Here is a 14,268-nt window from a genome sequence, read left to right on the forward strand (position 1 = left end):
ATATCTAAACATTTCATTAATATTTTAATTTAGTCGTTTTGAATTTATTTTTAGTCGTTTTGCATCTTTTTGAAGTCATTTTGAATCTATATTTAGTAATTTTTCAACTTTTTGTTGTCGTTCTACATCTATTTTTAGTCTATCTGCATCTAATTTGAGTGATTTTGTATCTCTGTGATGGTTTTGCAATTTTTTTTAGACGTTTTGAATCTATTTTTAGTATTTTTGCATCTTGTACTCGTTTTGCACCTCCTTCTGGTGTTTTGTTGTTTTTTCTGCTTTTTAAATAGTTTCTAAAAAGTGGTCTATATTACCTAAAACCTCCCAGCTGTAACCTGCAGACAGGTGAGCATTTCTAAACAAGACCTCTTGACTTCCAGTAAAGAGCTCCCTCTGCTGGTGTGTAGCAGTAATGCAGGAGTACACCTGGTCGGCCTGCAGGCCTACAGTATATTAGTACCTCAGTAGATGTACTACAGAAACTCACAGGGGGCAGTACTTTTACTTTAAAGTCCGTGGGGACATAGGGGACCGGAGGGTGGCCGGTTCAAGTCCAGCGTGGACCAGGAATGGAGAGAGGACTGGTAGCTGGAGAGATGTCAGGTGTTTACATTTTAGATTTAGTTCAGACTTTATGTATATACAAAATAGCTTCATAACAACTTCTCATACAAATAAGGATTTATTTACAATATGAACTTTACATGTAAGGCACTGCATTGTAACAATCTCCATCAGAGGACATGAAATGATTGATAACATCTGATTGGAGAACAGAGAGATCAATGACTGAACCAACTTACAGCTAAATGTGAATGAGAAACTCTTCATACAGTGATGATGACTGAGACAAATATGACGCTTTACAGGTTTTACAATGGAGGATCTTGAATGGAGTCACATCAACCAGACGGTGACTGTTTAGATGTTTGGTCTCAGCACAACTTCTGAGGTGACATTAACGGTCATTTTCCCAAAACCGTCACAATTGATGTTGTTTGACATCCAACATCTGGGACGGTGGAAGCATTCTGTACTCTGACGTTAGTTATTTCTGCTGGAATCATTTCAATTCAAACCCATTGTAACATGAACATCATTTCAAATAGAATCACTTCATCTATTTTCTGACACTTCAGACAGATGTTGGAGGGAGAAAGTCTTGAGTCTCTTGTGTTCTGACTACTTTATGCTCTGAGGACTCATTCATTCAAACTCGCTGTTGGTCTCTGAGGTCTGGGCTCATCAGGAGCTGCTGTCAACTCACCAGTGACATTGAGCCAGCATTTCCCAGAGTTCCTCCCATAACCTGTGAGCACGTCACACCAGTACAAACCCGAGTCATCAGTCCTGAGTCTGGACCCATGAAGTCTGAGTCGTCCTTCTCTGAGGACGTCTTCGTCACACCGGACTCGTCCTGCAAACTGTTCATCCTGAGACTCTGGGACCTCAACACCTTCCTGGAGATGAAACAGGACTAAGGGTCTGAGATCAGCTAACAGTTCACAGTAGATATAAAGTGAGTTGGGGGAACTGTGAGTTCTGGTTGTGAATGTCCACTCCAGTGTGATGTTGTGGTTCTCCTCTGCCTGATAGGAGGTCTGTGTCACATTCACTACAAATGATCCTGTTGAGGAGACAGAGACAAACTGACAACTTGAACATGTCAAACTCCATCTAGAGATGTTTCTGTGGAGAGTCTAGTGATCATGGTCTCAGTGCTGTAAAGTGCTTTAAAGATAATAAAGTGAACTAACCAGAGACACAGCAGGTCAGGCTGATGAGAGGCAGGATGCTGCAGATCATCCTCTCCCTGTGAGAGCAGACACACAGTTTTGATTTCACTCTAAATGTTGGATGTCTTCATCTCATCAATGTAACTCTGATCTCATGTGTTTGTGACTCTTCACCTCTAAGCTGCAGTAATGTGTTTCTGTCACAAGATGGCCCAGAGTAAACATGACTGACTGAAGAGTTGGAGAGTTCAACACCACTACATAATCACAATACTACACTCTCTGTCATGGAGGAAGAAGTACTATACTTCAACTTTATTTTATCAGGTATACTTTAAGTAAAGTTCAAGTATATATTCCCCAAGTATACTTTATGCAGTAAGTATACTAATATTAAAGTACCAGTAGTATACTTGTAAGTGTACTACTTATACTTCTTGGGACTAAATTAGCCCACTTTTTAGTTTATAAAAGTACTTTTAAGTGTACTTTAAGAGTAAGAACAGTAGACTTTGATTACACAACTAGTTTACACACAAGTTTTATTTTATACTGCATACAGCTAACATCTGTTAGCAACGGTCGTCAGTCACGTCGAAATGAATGATTGTCAGCTAGAAATGAGAAGCTGCCTTTCAGTGTAGAAATAATACTCAGTCCTGCATTCAACATGTTACTTAAGTAAAAAAGAACAAGCACTGTACTAGCATCAAAATATAGGCCTAATCTTCCTTAAAGTACCAAAAGAGTGACCCATAATAACCATGTACAGTTATATCATATTATAATTATTGATGCATTAATGTGTAGGCCTACATCGCTTTAATATTGCAACTGGCTCATTTTAATAACTTGATATACTTTATTTATTGTTAGTTTGTGAGTTTTCCCCTAAAAATAAATAAAGTTCTATCTTAATTGATAATAATACATCATCATTTATTTGTTGATTTCTATTTTGTATTATTAATCTGAATAACTGATGTTGCCTCTGAATTGAAGTGGAGTAGAAGTATAAAGTAAGGTTTACGACAGTTTGCATTAGCATGACAGCTCTACTGTAGTGAAAGAGAGATAAAAGGGGATAAATCAGTGAAAAATTATAATAAAAAAAAAAGATAAACGTATAAATAAAATGAAAATATATTTGACAAATATGAGAAAAAAAATAGAATGTCTCCTTTGGTGTTTCAATCACACAGTAACACACACGTGCGTCAGTAAATGCCATGGCAACAGCAGTCAGGTCAGGTATATAAGGGCTGCAGAGCATTCTGATTTTTCCACTTTGCATTTGGACTCTGGCACTTTGGAGATGAAAACCTTTTGTAAAGAAAACTGTTTGAGTTTGAAATCACTGAGAGAAACTTACTGGAGAACGGATCTTGTTGGAGAACTAACATTTTGCTGCGTACAGGAAGAGACTCGACAGAGTGATCAGAAAGGCCAGCTCTGTCCTGGGATGCCCCCTGGACCCAGTGGAGGTGGTGCGAGAGAGGAGGATGATGGCTAAGCTGTCATCCATGATGGAGAATGACTCCCACCCCATGCAGGACACCATCTCAGCAACGGAGAGGTCCTTCAGCGACAGGCTGCTCCACCCGAAGTGTGTGAAGGAACGCTATCGCAGGTCCTTCCTTCCTGCAGCTGTCAGACTCCACAACCTGCACTGCTCCCAGTAGACCACAACCAGCACTGCTTCCAGTAGACCACAACCACCACTGCTCCCAGTAGACCACAACCACCACTGCTCCCAGTAGACCACATACACACCAAAAAACTGACAATAACCTGATATTTTCAGGTGGAATATCATTTCATTCTCAGTGTGCAATATCATTTTCCACTTGTGCAATTTTGTTAATAGTCTGTTTATTGTCAGTACTGTATATACTGCTCCTATTTTTATACTTCTTTCTATTTAAATGGTTCATATTTTGTTACATGTTGTTTAGCTCTTTTTAGCTCTACTGTGTTAGCTGATGCATCTTGTTTTCTGCACTATCCCCTTTGCTGCGGTACACTGCACATTACCCCCCCTGCGGGACTAATAAAGGAATATCTGATCTTATCTTAATTGTGGGAAACCGAGGAGCCTGAAAATGTCCTTCAGCAGACCACTGATGGAGGAGGAGCAGCAGCCGAGGGGAGTCGCCCCTGAGTTGGACAACAACAAGGTTAAATCAACTTTTACATTTATTTGTATCATTTTATTTATTGATTCATCCCCTTAGAATCCTTAAAAACGTTCTCCGTATAGAAATCAGTGTGAGTTTAGAGGTGAACCGTTCACACCATGTTATTAGGCCTGTTGGAAAAAACAGTGATTTGGTGAAAACTGACACTCTGTGGACAGTTTCTCCATGTAAAATGATGATTTGATGGACAGCATGTGTTAAATGTCCCGGGACAGCCGTGGAGCGGGTTAACAATGTGTGTAGTGGTTTGAAAGCACTGTTATTTTGGTTTGAGGGCATCAAAACTTCAAAACTTGACATCAAAATACTGACAAAAGATGGCGACTGGGCCACATTTCATTAAATGCTCAACATGTATTTTAATTGTGTACCATGTCATGTACCTACACGTCACAGGTAGGAGGTGACGTCATGAGGTCCAGGTGTAATCAGACCAGGCACGTTGTTCTGTGCGGATGCGACTCTGAGATGGTTTGTTTTGATTGGTGAAGCTCGACTTGTTGTAGAAACACCTGCTGCTTTTAGTTCATCACATCTAAATCTACTTATTGGTAACATTTAACATTGAAACGCGCTTTGCTCGTTAGTGTGCTGTTTGGTTCTCGAGGGACAAAGGAGACATTTGTTACGTAACTGGATGTGCACGTGCTGCGTCCAGGATGACAACACACACGCTGTGATATGCAGTTCCTAAACTGGGACAATAATAAAGTACAGAGGTTCCTCTGGTCATGTTGGATTAATGTACTGTAGCCATGGTACACTGTGCGTAATGTAGTTCAATGCATATTAAAAAACATTCACGCTGTTTATTGCGAACCACTGGTCGTTTTGTGCACACAAACACGGATGTCCTTACAATTGTCTGCTGCTAAATGAATATGTAGCTCTCATTTTTTATTTTTCTATCTTTCTATGGATTCTCTTATTTATTTGCTCTACTGTTTAATTTTCCCTTTTATTTATTCATGTATTTATTTTAATATTTTAAATTTTGAACTATTTTTTTTTATTTTTCCATTTATGTTTTTATTTACTTTATATTTAAATGTGTGCATTTATTTATTCCGTTATATATTTATGCATGATTTACATTTTTGCATTTCATCTCTTATGAAAATGTAAAATGTATTCATTTTAGTCATCTTTGCCCAGTTCTGTTGGCTTTATAAAGTTTTCTTTATTTTTTACTTTATATATTTATTTTATCCATTTTTATTTCATTTGTTATAAGAAAAAAACAAACCCAACCTCTGAACTGGCCAGATATAGGCCATGCTGCCTCCCTACAGAGTGGGCTCCTCCTCCATCTCCTCTCTCCAATGATGAATGCTTATGGATAGAAAAGGGCAAATGCCCTGAGCTATCTACCAGGCTCACGAATATACATTAGTTTATAGAGTAATCACAGTAGATGTATTAGCAATGCATAAATATAACACGATTCCCATGCTTCATTCATCAGATTTCTTTCCACGGCACATAAATTACAGTTCGTAAATCAACTTTTATGAAAACTGCAACATCAAAACCAGTAATAAGTACAACTGATGAAGTTGCACTTTTACACTGCAAAACCAAACCAGATGAAATGTTGATGAGGTCATTTGTCTAAATATCCAATACTTAGCGGGACTAAGCTCCCACATCAGTATCACATCCATCCATAACGCACTTAAGCCTCTGAACAGCCACGGCTGTTTTCAGTTCATCTGGCTTTTAGAGCTCCTCTCTAATTCAGTGACATCGTCTCAAGGCTTCCGTTATATTAGTTGAACGCTTAATATAGGACAGATTACACCTTTATCATTCTTATTGGTAGATGAAGATTAGTGACCAAATACATTCCCATCATATCTCCACCCGTCTTCAAACTGAATAACTGGAGACACCTGTGAGGTGTTCAGAGGTGTTCAACATTTTAACTTATGTTCCCTTCAAAATTAATCATTTCCTCTACATCCAGGTTAAATGAAAACAGAGGCATGAGGCTGGATAACCAACAGTTTATTGAAAACGAACAGCGGTGCAGGGTCCAGCTCAGGCTATGCTGCCAGCGTTGGAGGCGATCCTGGGCCAAAGGTCAGCACACTCTTTGGCCACTGGGCCTGTGATGGCTGAACCTGCAGGTACAGAGACGGGAAGCAGAGTTAATTTGGTTCCAACATGGCATGCTTCTCTTAAATACAAATGGGACAACTGACTGCTGCATTTCAAACTATTAACATGTTAATGAAAAAAACAAGGCAAGGTAAGTTGACAAACTTCATTACTGAATGCATTAGATGTCCTGTTTTTAGGGTATAGTCACAAATCTTTAGTAGACTTTGGTGACTCCACTATTGAAAGCAATACATGACATTAAAAACCTGAGCAGTAACTAGTGCTGGGTATCGGTACCATAAAACAACCCAGTACCAAGTAGTATCAAAACTTCTCCAGTCCAATGATGCCTGCAATCCATCCTTTATGTGCCCAGATCGAAAAAAAGATGATTGTGTTTTGCTCGCAGCCAATCACCTCGAACGTTATTTGATTTATTGTGACGTGTGATTGGCCCACTACTAGGGATGCCCCGATACCAGTACTGCAACCCACCCGACCCGTCTTGAAACACGGACCAAGGAGTCTAACGCATGCCTGAGTCAGAGGGTGCAAGCTAAACCCAGTGGCGCAATGAAAGTGAGGGCCGGCGCGCGCCGGCTGAGGTGGGATCCCGGCCCATTTTCGCACCACCGTCGGGGAGGTGGAGCGTGAGGACCGGAAAGATGGTGACGAGAGGTTAACGTCACGCTGCCGTAAAGTGGTATCGCGCTGTTGTATGGGAGCCGTTTTGCAAGTACATGAGCACCATGTGCCATTGTTTTTGTGGCTGGTGAGTGAAGCATTTTACCAGCATTTAGCTGGTGCCAAATTTCAGCTTCCATTCACATGATGGGCATCAAATGAAGTACTCTAGTGCAGCGGTTCTCAAACTTTGTACATCCGCACGAACCAAATATTTGGCTCTCCAAGTACCACCATTATGACCGATGTTAAAATAAAGTAGCGTAGGCCTACCCTATTCAGCAATACACAGTTCACGCAGGAGCCAAACTACGTAGCGGGGTAGTAGTGCGTGCATGTTTTTTTCTTTCAAAATAAAAATATTACAGTAAAGCCAAAACGCATTTTAAATGCCATTTCAATAATCTCACGGTTACGGTATATTATTTTTGTATTACATGTGCGTATTGTATATTATAAATAATAATATGCGCATATACGAAAAAGATAACTAGTCAATATGATTAAGATAAATTTGTAAGTAATTTAAGATACATTATAAGTAATGAATTGGTATTCTGGATTGATAATGAATTTATATTTTGATAAGGATAATTATATCAGTAATTCATTTATATTTCTGTATGACGGAGATAAAAGGTAATTTTAGTTGGACAAGTTTAGGAAAATGAATTAGAGTATATGTTTAGCTCAATAAGGAAGCTGGTTAATTATTAATGAATGATTTATGGAGAAGGGGTGGGATTAAATAAATTTTTACTTCTCACTCCTTTTCGAATATGTAAACCGAGGCATCAAGTGTTTGACAATTTCTTTTACTTACGCTTTTCATTGTAAGTAAATACTACTTTCTTCTGGCTGTCCACTTGGTGGTATGATAATTCTCTTTTTTTATTTTACATGTTCGAAATAAATTTTGAAATGAAATCAATGAATTTTCATTTGTTGTAGTATTTTGATAGTATATGTTTTTAAATTAATTACATTTTAAAAAAATACTTCAGAGATTCCTCCGCGTACCACTAGTGGTACACGTACCATAGTTTGAAAACCACTGCTCTAGTGGTATTGGTTCTGGCATCGTCATTTTTTTAAACGATACCCAGCCTGAGCAGTAACACACTTGTATCACAGAGCAGGTTAAAGCTGTCTCATCACTGATTGAGATCAGTCAGCCACAGTGTGACGCTGCCGTCTCACCCACAGTGATGAGCTTAATATTCCCTTCTTCGACAACTCACCTAGCCACTGAGCAGACAAAGCAAGTGCTTTTTAGAAGGGGAACCATCTTCCTATTGACCTACCACCTGTATCACTAGGGGTTGGGTACTGAACTCTGTACTTTTAGAGTTCTGACAGAATTACACACTGTAACAATTCACGTTAAATCAAAATCGGTGCCAAATTTCAAAATGCACAGCTGGCCAAGGCAACACGTCTTCACGCACGCGCTTTGGACCTATTATTTTTACAACTGAAAAGTTCCTGTACTTTTCAGTTGTAAAAATAATAGGTCCCAACTTTTCAATTTCAACATTTTTTTTTACACACCACTCAAACCGGTCCCTCCAGACTCCAGCTTGTCGGTCTGCCACCAGGGCATAGCGTGGGAAGGCGTCGCGTGTCTCGGAGCGTCAAGACGTGTTGCCTTGGCCAGCTTTGCATTTCGAAATTTGGCAGTACCTGGAATTCTTTACCCGTACCAAACTCCAGAATTCTAGGTACTGGTACCGGCTCAAATGTACCCTATGTAACACCACTGAGAAAACACTGATGTATGTATGCACACGTCCCAACGGTGACATTGATGTAACTTTGCTAATGAAAACTTGCTACTGGTTTCAAAATTTTCGCAAGGGCAGCTATTGAGAGGGTGAGAATTAATGAGAAACATTACCACCACAACCTATTTCATGGTCTAACATGACGCAAGTCGCAGTACTTGTACATGATAATCTCTAAAAACAATCTAAAATGCCTCAAGACAAATCCATGTAGCTGCTCTCAGTTCTGAGCTTGAGGTCATTACACACCGATCAAATCTATTTCTTGTGACCCTGCTGTTGAGATAACTGTACAGTCAGCAGGACCTGGAGTAGCATCCAAATGAACCCACCTTTCATTTCTCCTTTGTTGTTTACTATGACACCCGCGTTGTCTTCAAAGTAGAGAAACACACCATCTTTTCGCCGATACGACTTCCGCTGCCGTATCACCACCGCAGGATGCACTGTGGGCAAAGAGAATGTGGTTAACTCTAGTTAATACAACACACCTGGAAGATACAGAGACATGGTCACTGCAACAGAGAGACTGGGAGTAGAAACAATTATTTCACTTTAACTTAATCCACATTAGAATTGTGGTAACATCCACAATCACTGTATTAATCCAACTGCTGTAATGTTGGTATTTGTGTTGCAGTACGAGTTATTCAGTATTCTGCCCATAAAGCTGTAAATGACACCGCATGTGCTTCCACGTATTCCTCACTCGGCTCATATGGAGTTAAAAAACATGCAGACACCTTCTAGATAGCAATAGATTTCTGCAATGGAGTGGTACCCAATTATTTCAATGCTCCTTTCAGCTGCTACTTTCTCTTCACTGCTATAATGTCACGTTTCCAACAGTGGAACTCCTGTTACATTGTACATGATGCTGGTTGTAAATACAGACGCCTGAGGCCTTTCCCAGATGTTATAAAGCTCCTTCAGCCGCGGTGTGTGAAGGAGAGCTACTGCAGGTCCTTCTGCTGTTGTTAAGGCCTACGATTAACACAGACTTTAACTAGATGGTGAATCAGAAAACAACTAAACTATAAAACGTTTAATCTGTTATCGGTCTTCACTCTGGTAAGAGGTTGACGTCACGCTGACGTAAAGTGGTATCGTGCCGTTGTATCGGAGCCGTTTTGCGAGTACAGTGATGTTGACATGTGTCAGATCAGTCCGATCGTCAGAAGCGTCCAATCAGTAACTGATATCCAATAAGGGGGCGTGTCGGTCGGTAAAAGACTTCCGCAAAGGATACACCGGATACTGGTATCAGTATCACTTTAAGGGTACTGGTATTGGTTCTGGCACCGTCATTTTTTTTTTTTAAACGATACCCAGCCTGAGCAGTAACACACTTGTATCACAGAGCAGGTTAAAGCTGTCTCATCACTGATTGAGATCAGTCAGCCACAGTGTGACGCTGCCGTCTCACCCACAGTGATGAGCTTAATATTCCCTTCTTCGACAACTCACCTAGCCACTGAGCAGACAAAGCAAGTGCTTTTTAGAAGGGGAACCATCTTCCTATTGACCTACCACCTGTATCACTAGGGGTTGGGTACTGAACTCTGTACTTTTAGAGTTCCGACAGAATTACATCATTACTACCGCGTGCCGATTCACGTTGAATCAAATCGATGCCGAATTTCAAAATGAAACGTATCACGCGTGAAAGAAAACACAAATCTACAAGGTTAAACGTGTATATTATAAGAGACATTTGAAATCTTTCATTACCACATTGTATTTTAAATGCCGCTGAAGTCACTATAAAAAAAAAAAACCTCAATCAAAGATTTGAATGTAAAAAAAAACCAAACATTAAATGCAGCCCTATCTTTGGGCCAATCCAGTCAATCAGGAGTGCCAGACTGACTGCTGAACCAAGCTGCTATTTCAGAAAGAGGAGGCGGTGGCAGGGTGGAAGTGAGTTAGGAGTGTTAGTGGAGAGACGCTGCTGCAGGAGGACCAGCAGCTCTCCACAGCAACAGCATGTGTCAATATGTAACGTAAATGTGTACATTAATAATATAACAATAAATTTAATCGACTAGTATTTCTGGTGCTGACTAGCGAGGGTAGAAATGTTTAATTGACTAATTGTGCACATCCCTAGTTCATATGACAGTTAAACTGCCTCCATCTCTTAACCTAATACTAGAGTAACTTGAAGACAGACTAGTTGTTTCCACTCACCCTTTTTTCGGAGTTCTGGCTTGCCTTTCTTGACTGTGGCCATGACCATGTCACCCACTCCTGCAGCAGGCAGACGGTTCAGACGCCCCTTGATGCCCTTGACAGAGATGATGTACAGGTTCTTAGCACCTGAAGGATGGAGGGAGAACACAAACATGAAATAAAGGGACAGTGTGGGAGAAGGAGATAAGGAGCTGGGACAAGAGTTTCTAAAGAACAGTGTCATATTCTGGCATTTTAGAAATGACAGACTACAGCACTTTGTTTCATCACTGATTGAGATCAGTCAGCCACAGTGTGTCGCTGCTATCTCACCCACAGTGATGAGGTCCATATTCCCTTCGACGACAACTCACTCAGTCACTGAGCAGACAAAGCAAGTGCTTTTTGGAAGGGAGAGAGCACTAAGGAAGGATTGGCCAAAAACACAAACCTTACAATGTGCCATAATTAGTCAAAATCAATACAGTCAATAATTTAACAACTCGCACTGAACTCGTCTAACCACCACAATATAATGTACACACAACATGTACAGCTTTATCTGCAGTGATTACAGAGCAGTAACTTCCTGCTGTCTGCGCTAGTTGACTGGTAACTGGTGGCTTCAGCTACATATTTAGTGTTTCAAGGTTAAAGTGGTAATGATCTTCTCATTTATCAAAGCAAGAAAGCCAATAGTTATTTCCAAAAATGTCAAACTATTCCTTTAACTACCAGTCATTGCTAACACATGTCTACTGCCCGCTCAAGCGGTCAACATGCAACTTTTCCTGTTAAATTCAGTTTAAAAGTCAACTACTAAGATTTACCCACTAATCTGAGCAGCAAGGTTAACACAGGTTTAAGCATTTCACTTGATTAGTTTCCTTCAACTTGAGACTTCAAATCACCTATGCTGAATTTGAAAATTTAAGCCATGGCAATACAATAGGTTAGTAGAAGTGTACCTGTGTTGTCGGCACAGTTGATGACCGCTCCCACTGGGAGACCCAGTGAGATGCGGAACTTGGCTCCAGACGAACCACCACGTCCTGTAAGAAGACAAGGAACACATTAAAATAATCTGTTACATCTATACCACTTCCAGGACAAATCAAGGAATTAGATTCACATCAGAGAGCGATTATACAAATTAAACACCATGTCTACATTTATTTTCCAGTTTAAGCAGCACATTGATTAACAGTTTAATTGGTTTTCCACAAGCAGACACTGGAAATCCTGATTCAGTAGTTGACAAGTTACACGGATCACTTTTATTGTTGCATGCTTTTTGTCCAGCATGTGATCCAACACCTCTTATTGTCACTTTAGCTGCTCTGACGAGACCAAACACCCAGAGTTGAACAACTAGTGCACCCAGTTCTAACACGTGTACAAATATAAGATTTTAACATACCATCACTGCAATGTCAAAACACATCATCTCCAGAACATTAACATCCAGTGAGCTGTGATGACATCAGTGGCTGATCTCTATACACCTGTATACTCTTAATAACTACAATACAACTTTGTCAATTTGCACTGAAATTCACTTTGCAGCACATTAATTATTATTCAGCAACAAGATGGAGTTAAACTAACTGCAGTTTATTAGACTATGACAGATAGCCAGTTAATAAGACCTTTGATGACTGGACGAGGAGTCTTCGCAAACATCGAGACTCAAAACAGTCGATACTGGACAAGTGAGTCGACAGCAATATGCTGGCATTTCTCAGACTAGACTCTTTGACATCAGAAGGCCACAAATGACTTAAATGCTAGCTGGCTAACGTTTAGCTGAATGATCACAGCATGAGCTGATCGACAGACACAGACTCTGGCTGCCAATGTGTATTAACTAACTGTATTTGCTCAACAGTGGTTAAGTGTTTAAGTGTGACAGCGCTCTCCACGATGCACACTACCACCAACACGTTACCGGCGCTGCCTAGCTAGCGCAGCTAGCATTAGCATTAGCTAACGTCACACATTGCTGAGACGGTTTGCAGAACGAGACTTCAGGTTTTAATTCATGTAATGGTGCGGCATTAGGTCTACTGTGATTACACGTGTCTGTAGTTCACAGCAAACAGCACATTCACATGTTCTTCCTCCAGCTTTACTCGCTTCACGCCGACACGGCGCAGACAGGGAAACATGGCTTCAGCCAACTGACCAGATATCGCTCACAAACTGTTAACTACTCGCTTTAATTTCAAACTAATCACGTAGATGTGTTGTCTTCCCCTCTCTGTCACATACAAACAACACTTTAAGCGCTAGCTGTGGGTAAAAGACAGCAGATGAAAGTGGATTTGATCAGGCTGGTTTCCTACCTCTCTTAGACATGGCTGCTGTAGGGAAAGAGGACGACGGTGAAAAGGATTCTGGGATATAAAGTTGAGCGGAACTTCATCCGGGTCGTGGCGCGGTGACGTGCTGCATTCAGGGGCGGTCGGAAACAGCTCAAACACGGAATTGGCTTTTTATCGTAGGCCTGTTTTTGCATTGATTTTAGGCAATATTTTTTAATATTTTTATGGAAACATACTTCGACATTCATGACTTACAGTCTTATTTTCAACCATCCAGTATTTTCATTACTCGTTAATGAACCCAGTAGATCGATCCTGATGGGCAGGTTGGCACCTTAAATGTCAGACTCTGCCATCAGTAGCCTATTTGAATGTGTGTGGGAATAGGTGAAACGCTATGTGAATGCAAGTCCATTTACCATTTACCAAACAGTAGCCTACATGGACACAATGTACTATTTGAACAATAAGTAAAATTATCAAAATATGCTCTCTAATGTTTTCATGGAAATACACCCTGACCTTTGTTGTTGTTAAAGGTCCCATATCGAGCTCATTTTCATGTTCATACTTGTATTTTGTGGTTCTACTAGAACATGTTTACATGCTGTAATGTTCAAAAACACATTTTCTGAATACGGGCTGTATGTATTTCTCCATTTATTGAGCGTTTTGATAGTTACACAGTATTTATATAGCACTTGAGATTGTGGCTTCTCTTTCTCTGATCACCGGTTCAAGGCTTGGTGTCAGTCACCACATTTCAGTGTCCCTGAATCTCCTCTGTCCAACTGTCTTCATTCATCTTCACCCCCTAGATGGAGTGCTAGACAGGAACTGCATTTACATTTTAGATATTTAGCTCATCCACAAAGGCTTTGAGAAGGGTGTATATAGGAGCCTGCGGGTCTGAAAAGTGAAGCCAATGCGGAAGTACCTTAAAGGTCCCATATTGTGCTCATTTTCAGGTTCATACTTGTATTTTGTTTCTACTAGAACATGTTTACATAATGTAATGTTCAAAAAACCCTTTATTTTCCTCATACTGTCTGCCTGAATATACCTTTATTTACCCTCTATCTGAAACGCTCCGTTTTAGTGCATTTCAATGGAATTGCAACGGAATTGCGTTGCTAGGCAACAGTTTGGGTCCATGTTTACTTCCTGTCAGCTGATGTTATTCACATACACTGCAACAGGAAATAAACTGGGACCCATTTAGAATGTTTATGTTTAAAACCGTGTAATAATGTATATATTGTATATT

The 14,268-nt window shown here is 40.2% G+C and overlaps 1 protein-coding gene across 1 annotated transcript; it reads right to left on the reverse strand.

Annotated features, from left to right (window-relative positions):
• Positions 1–5,924: 5,924 nt before the first annotated feature.
• On the reverse strand, positions 5,925–13,159 carry rpl23 (ribosomal protein L23). Its single transcript, XM_074657339.1, has 5 exons — positions 13,023–13,159; positions 11,646–11,729; positions 10,696–10,824; positions 8,838–8,951; positions 5,925–6,057 (listed from the first exon to the last, which is right to left on the reverse strand). The coding sequence occupies exons 1-5, from the start codon at positions 13,033–13,035 to the stop codon at positions 5,975–5,977; spliced, it is 423 nt and encodes a 140-aa protein (XP_074513440.1). The 5' UTR covers positions 13,036–13,159; the 3' UTR covers positions 5,925–5,974.
• Between the last annotated feature and the right edge of the window lie 1,109 nt (positions 13,160–14,268).

The sequence above is a fragment of the Sebastes fasciatus genome, chromosome 13 (assembly GCF_043250625.1).
Source record: "Sebastes fasciatus isolate fSebFas1 chromosome 13, fSebFas1.pri, whole genome shotgun sequence".
In the NCBI taxonomy this organism is placed as follows: Eukaryota; Metazoa; Chordata; class Actinopteri; order Perciformes; family Sebastidae; genus Sebastes; species Sebastes fasciatus.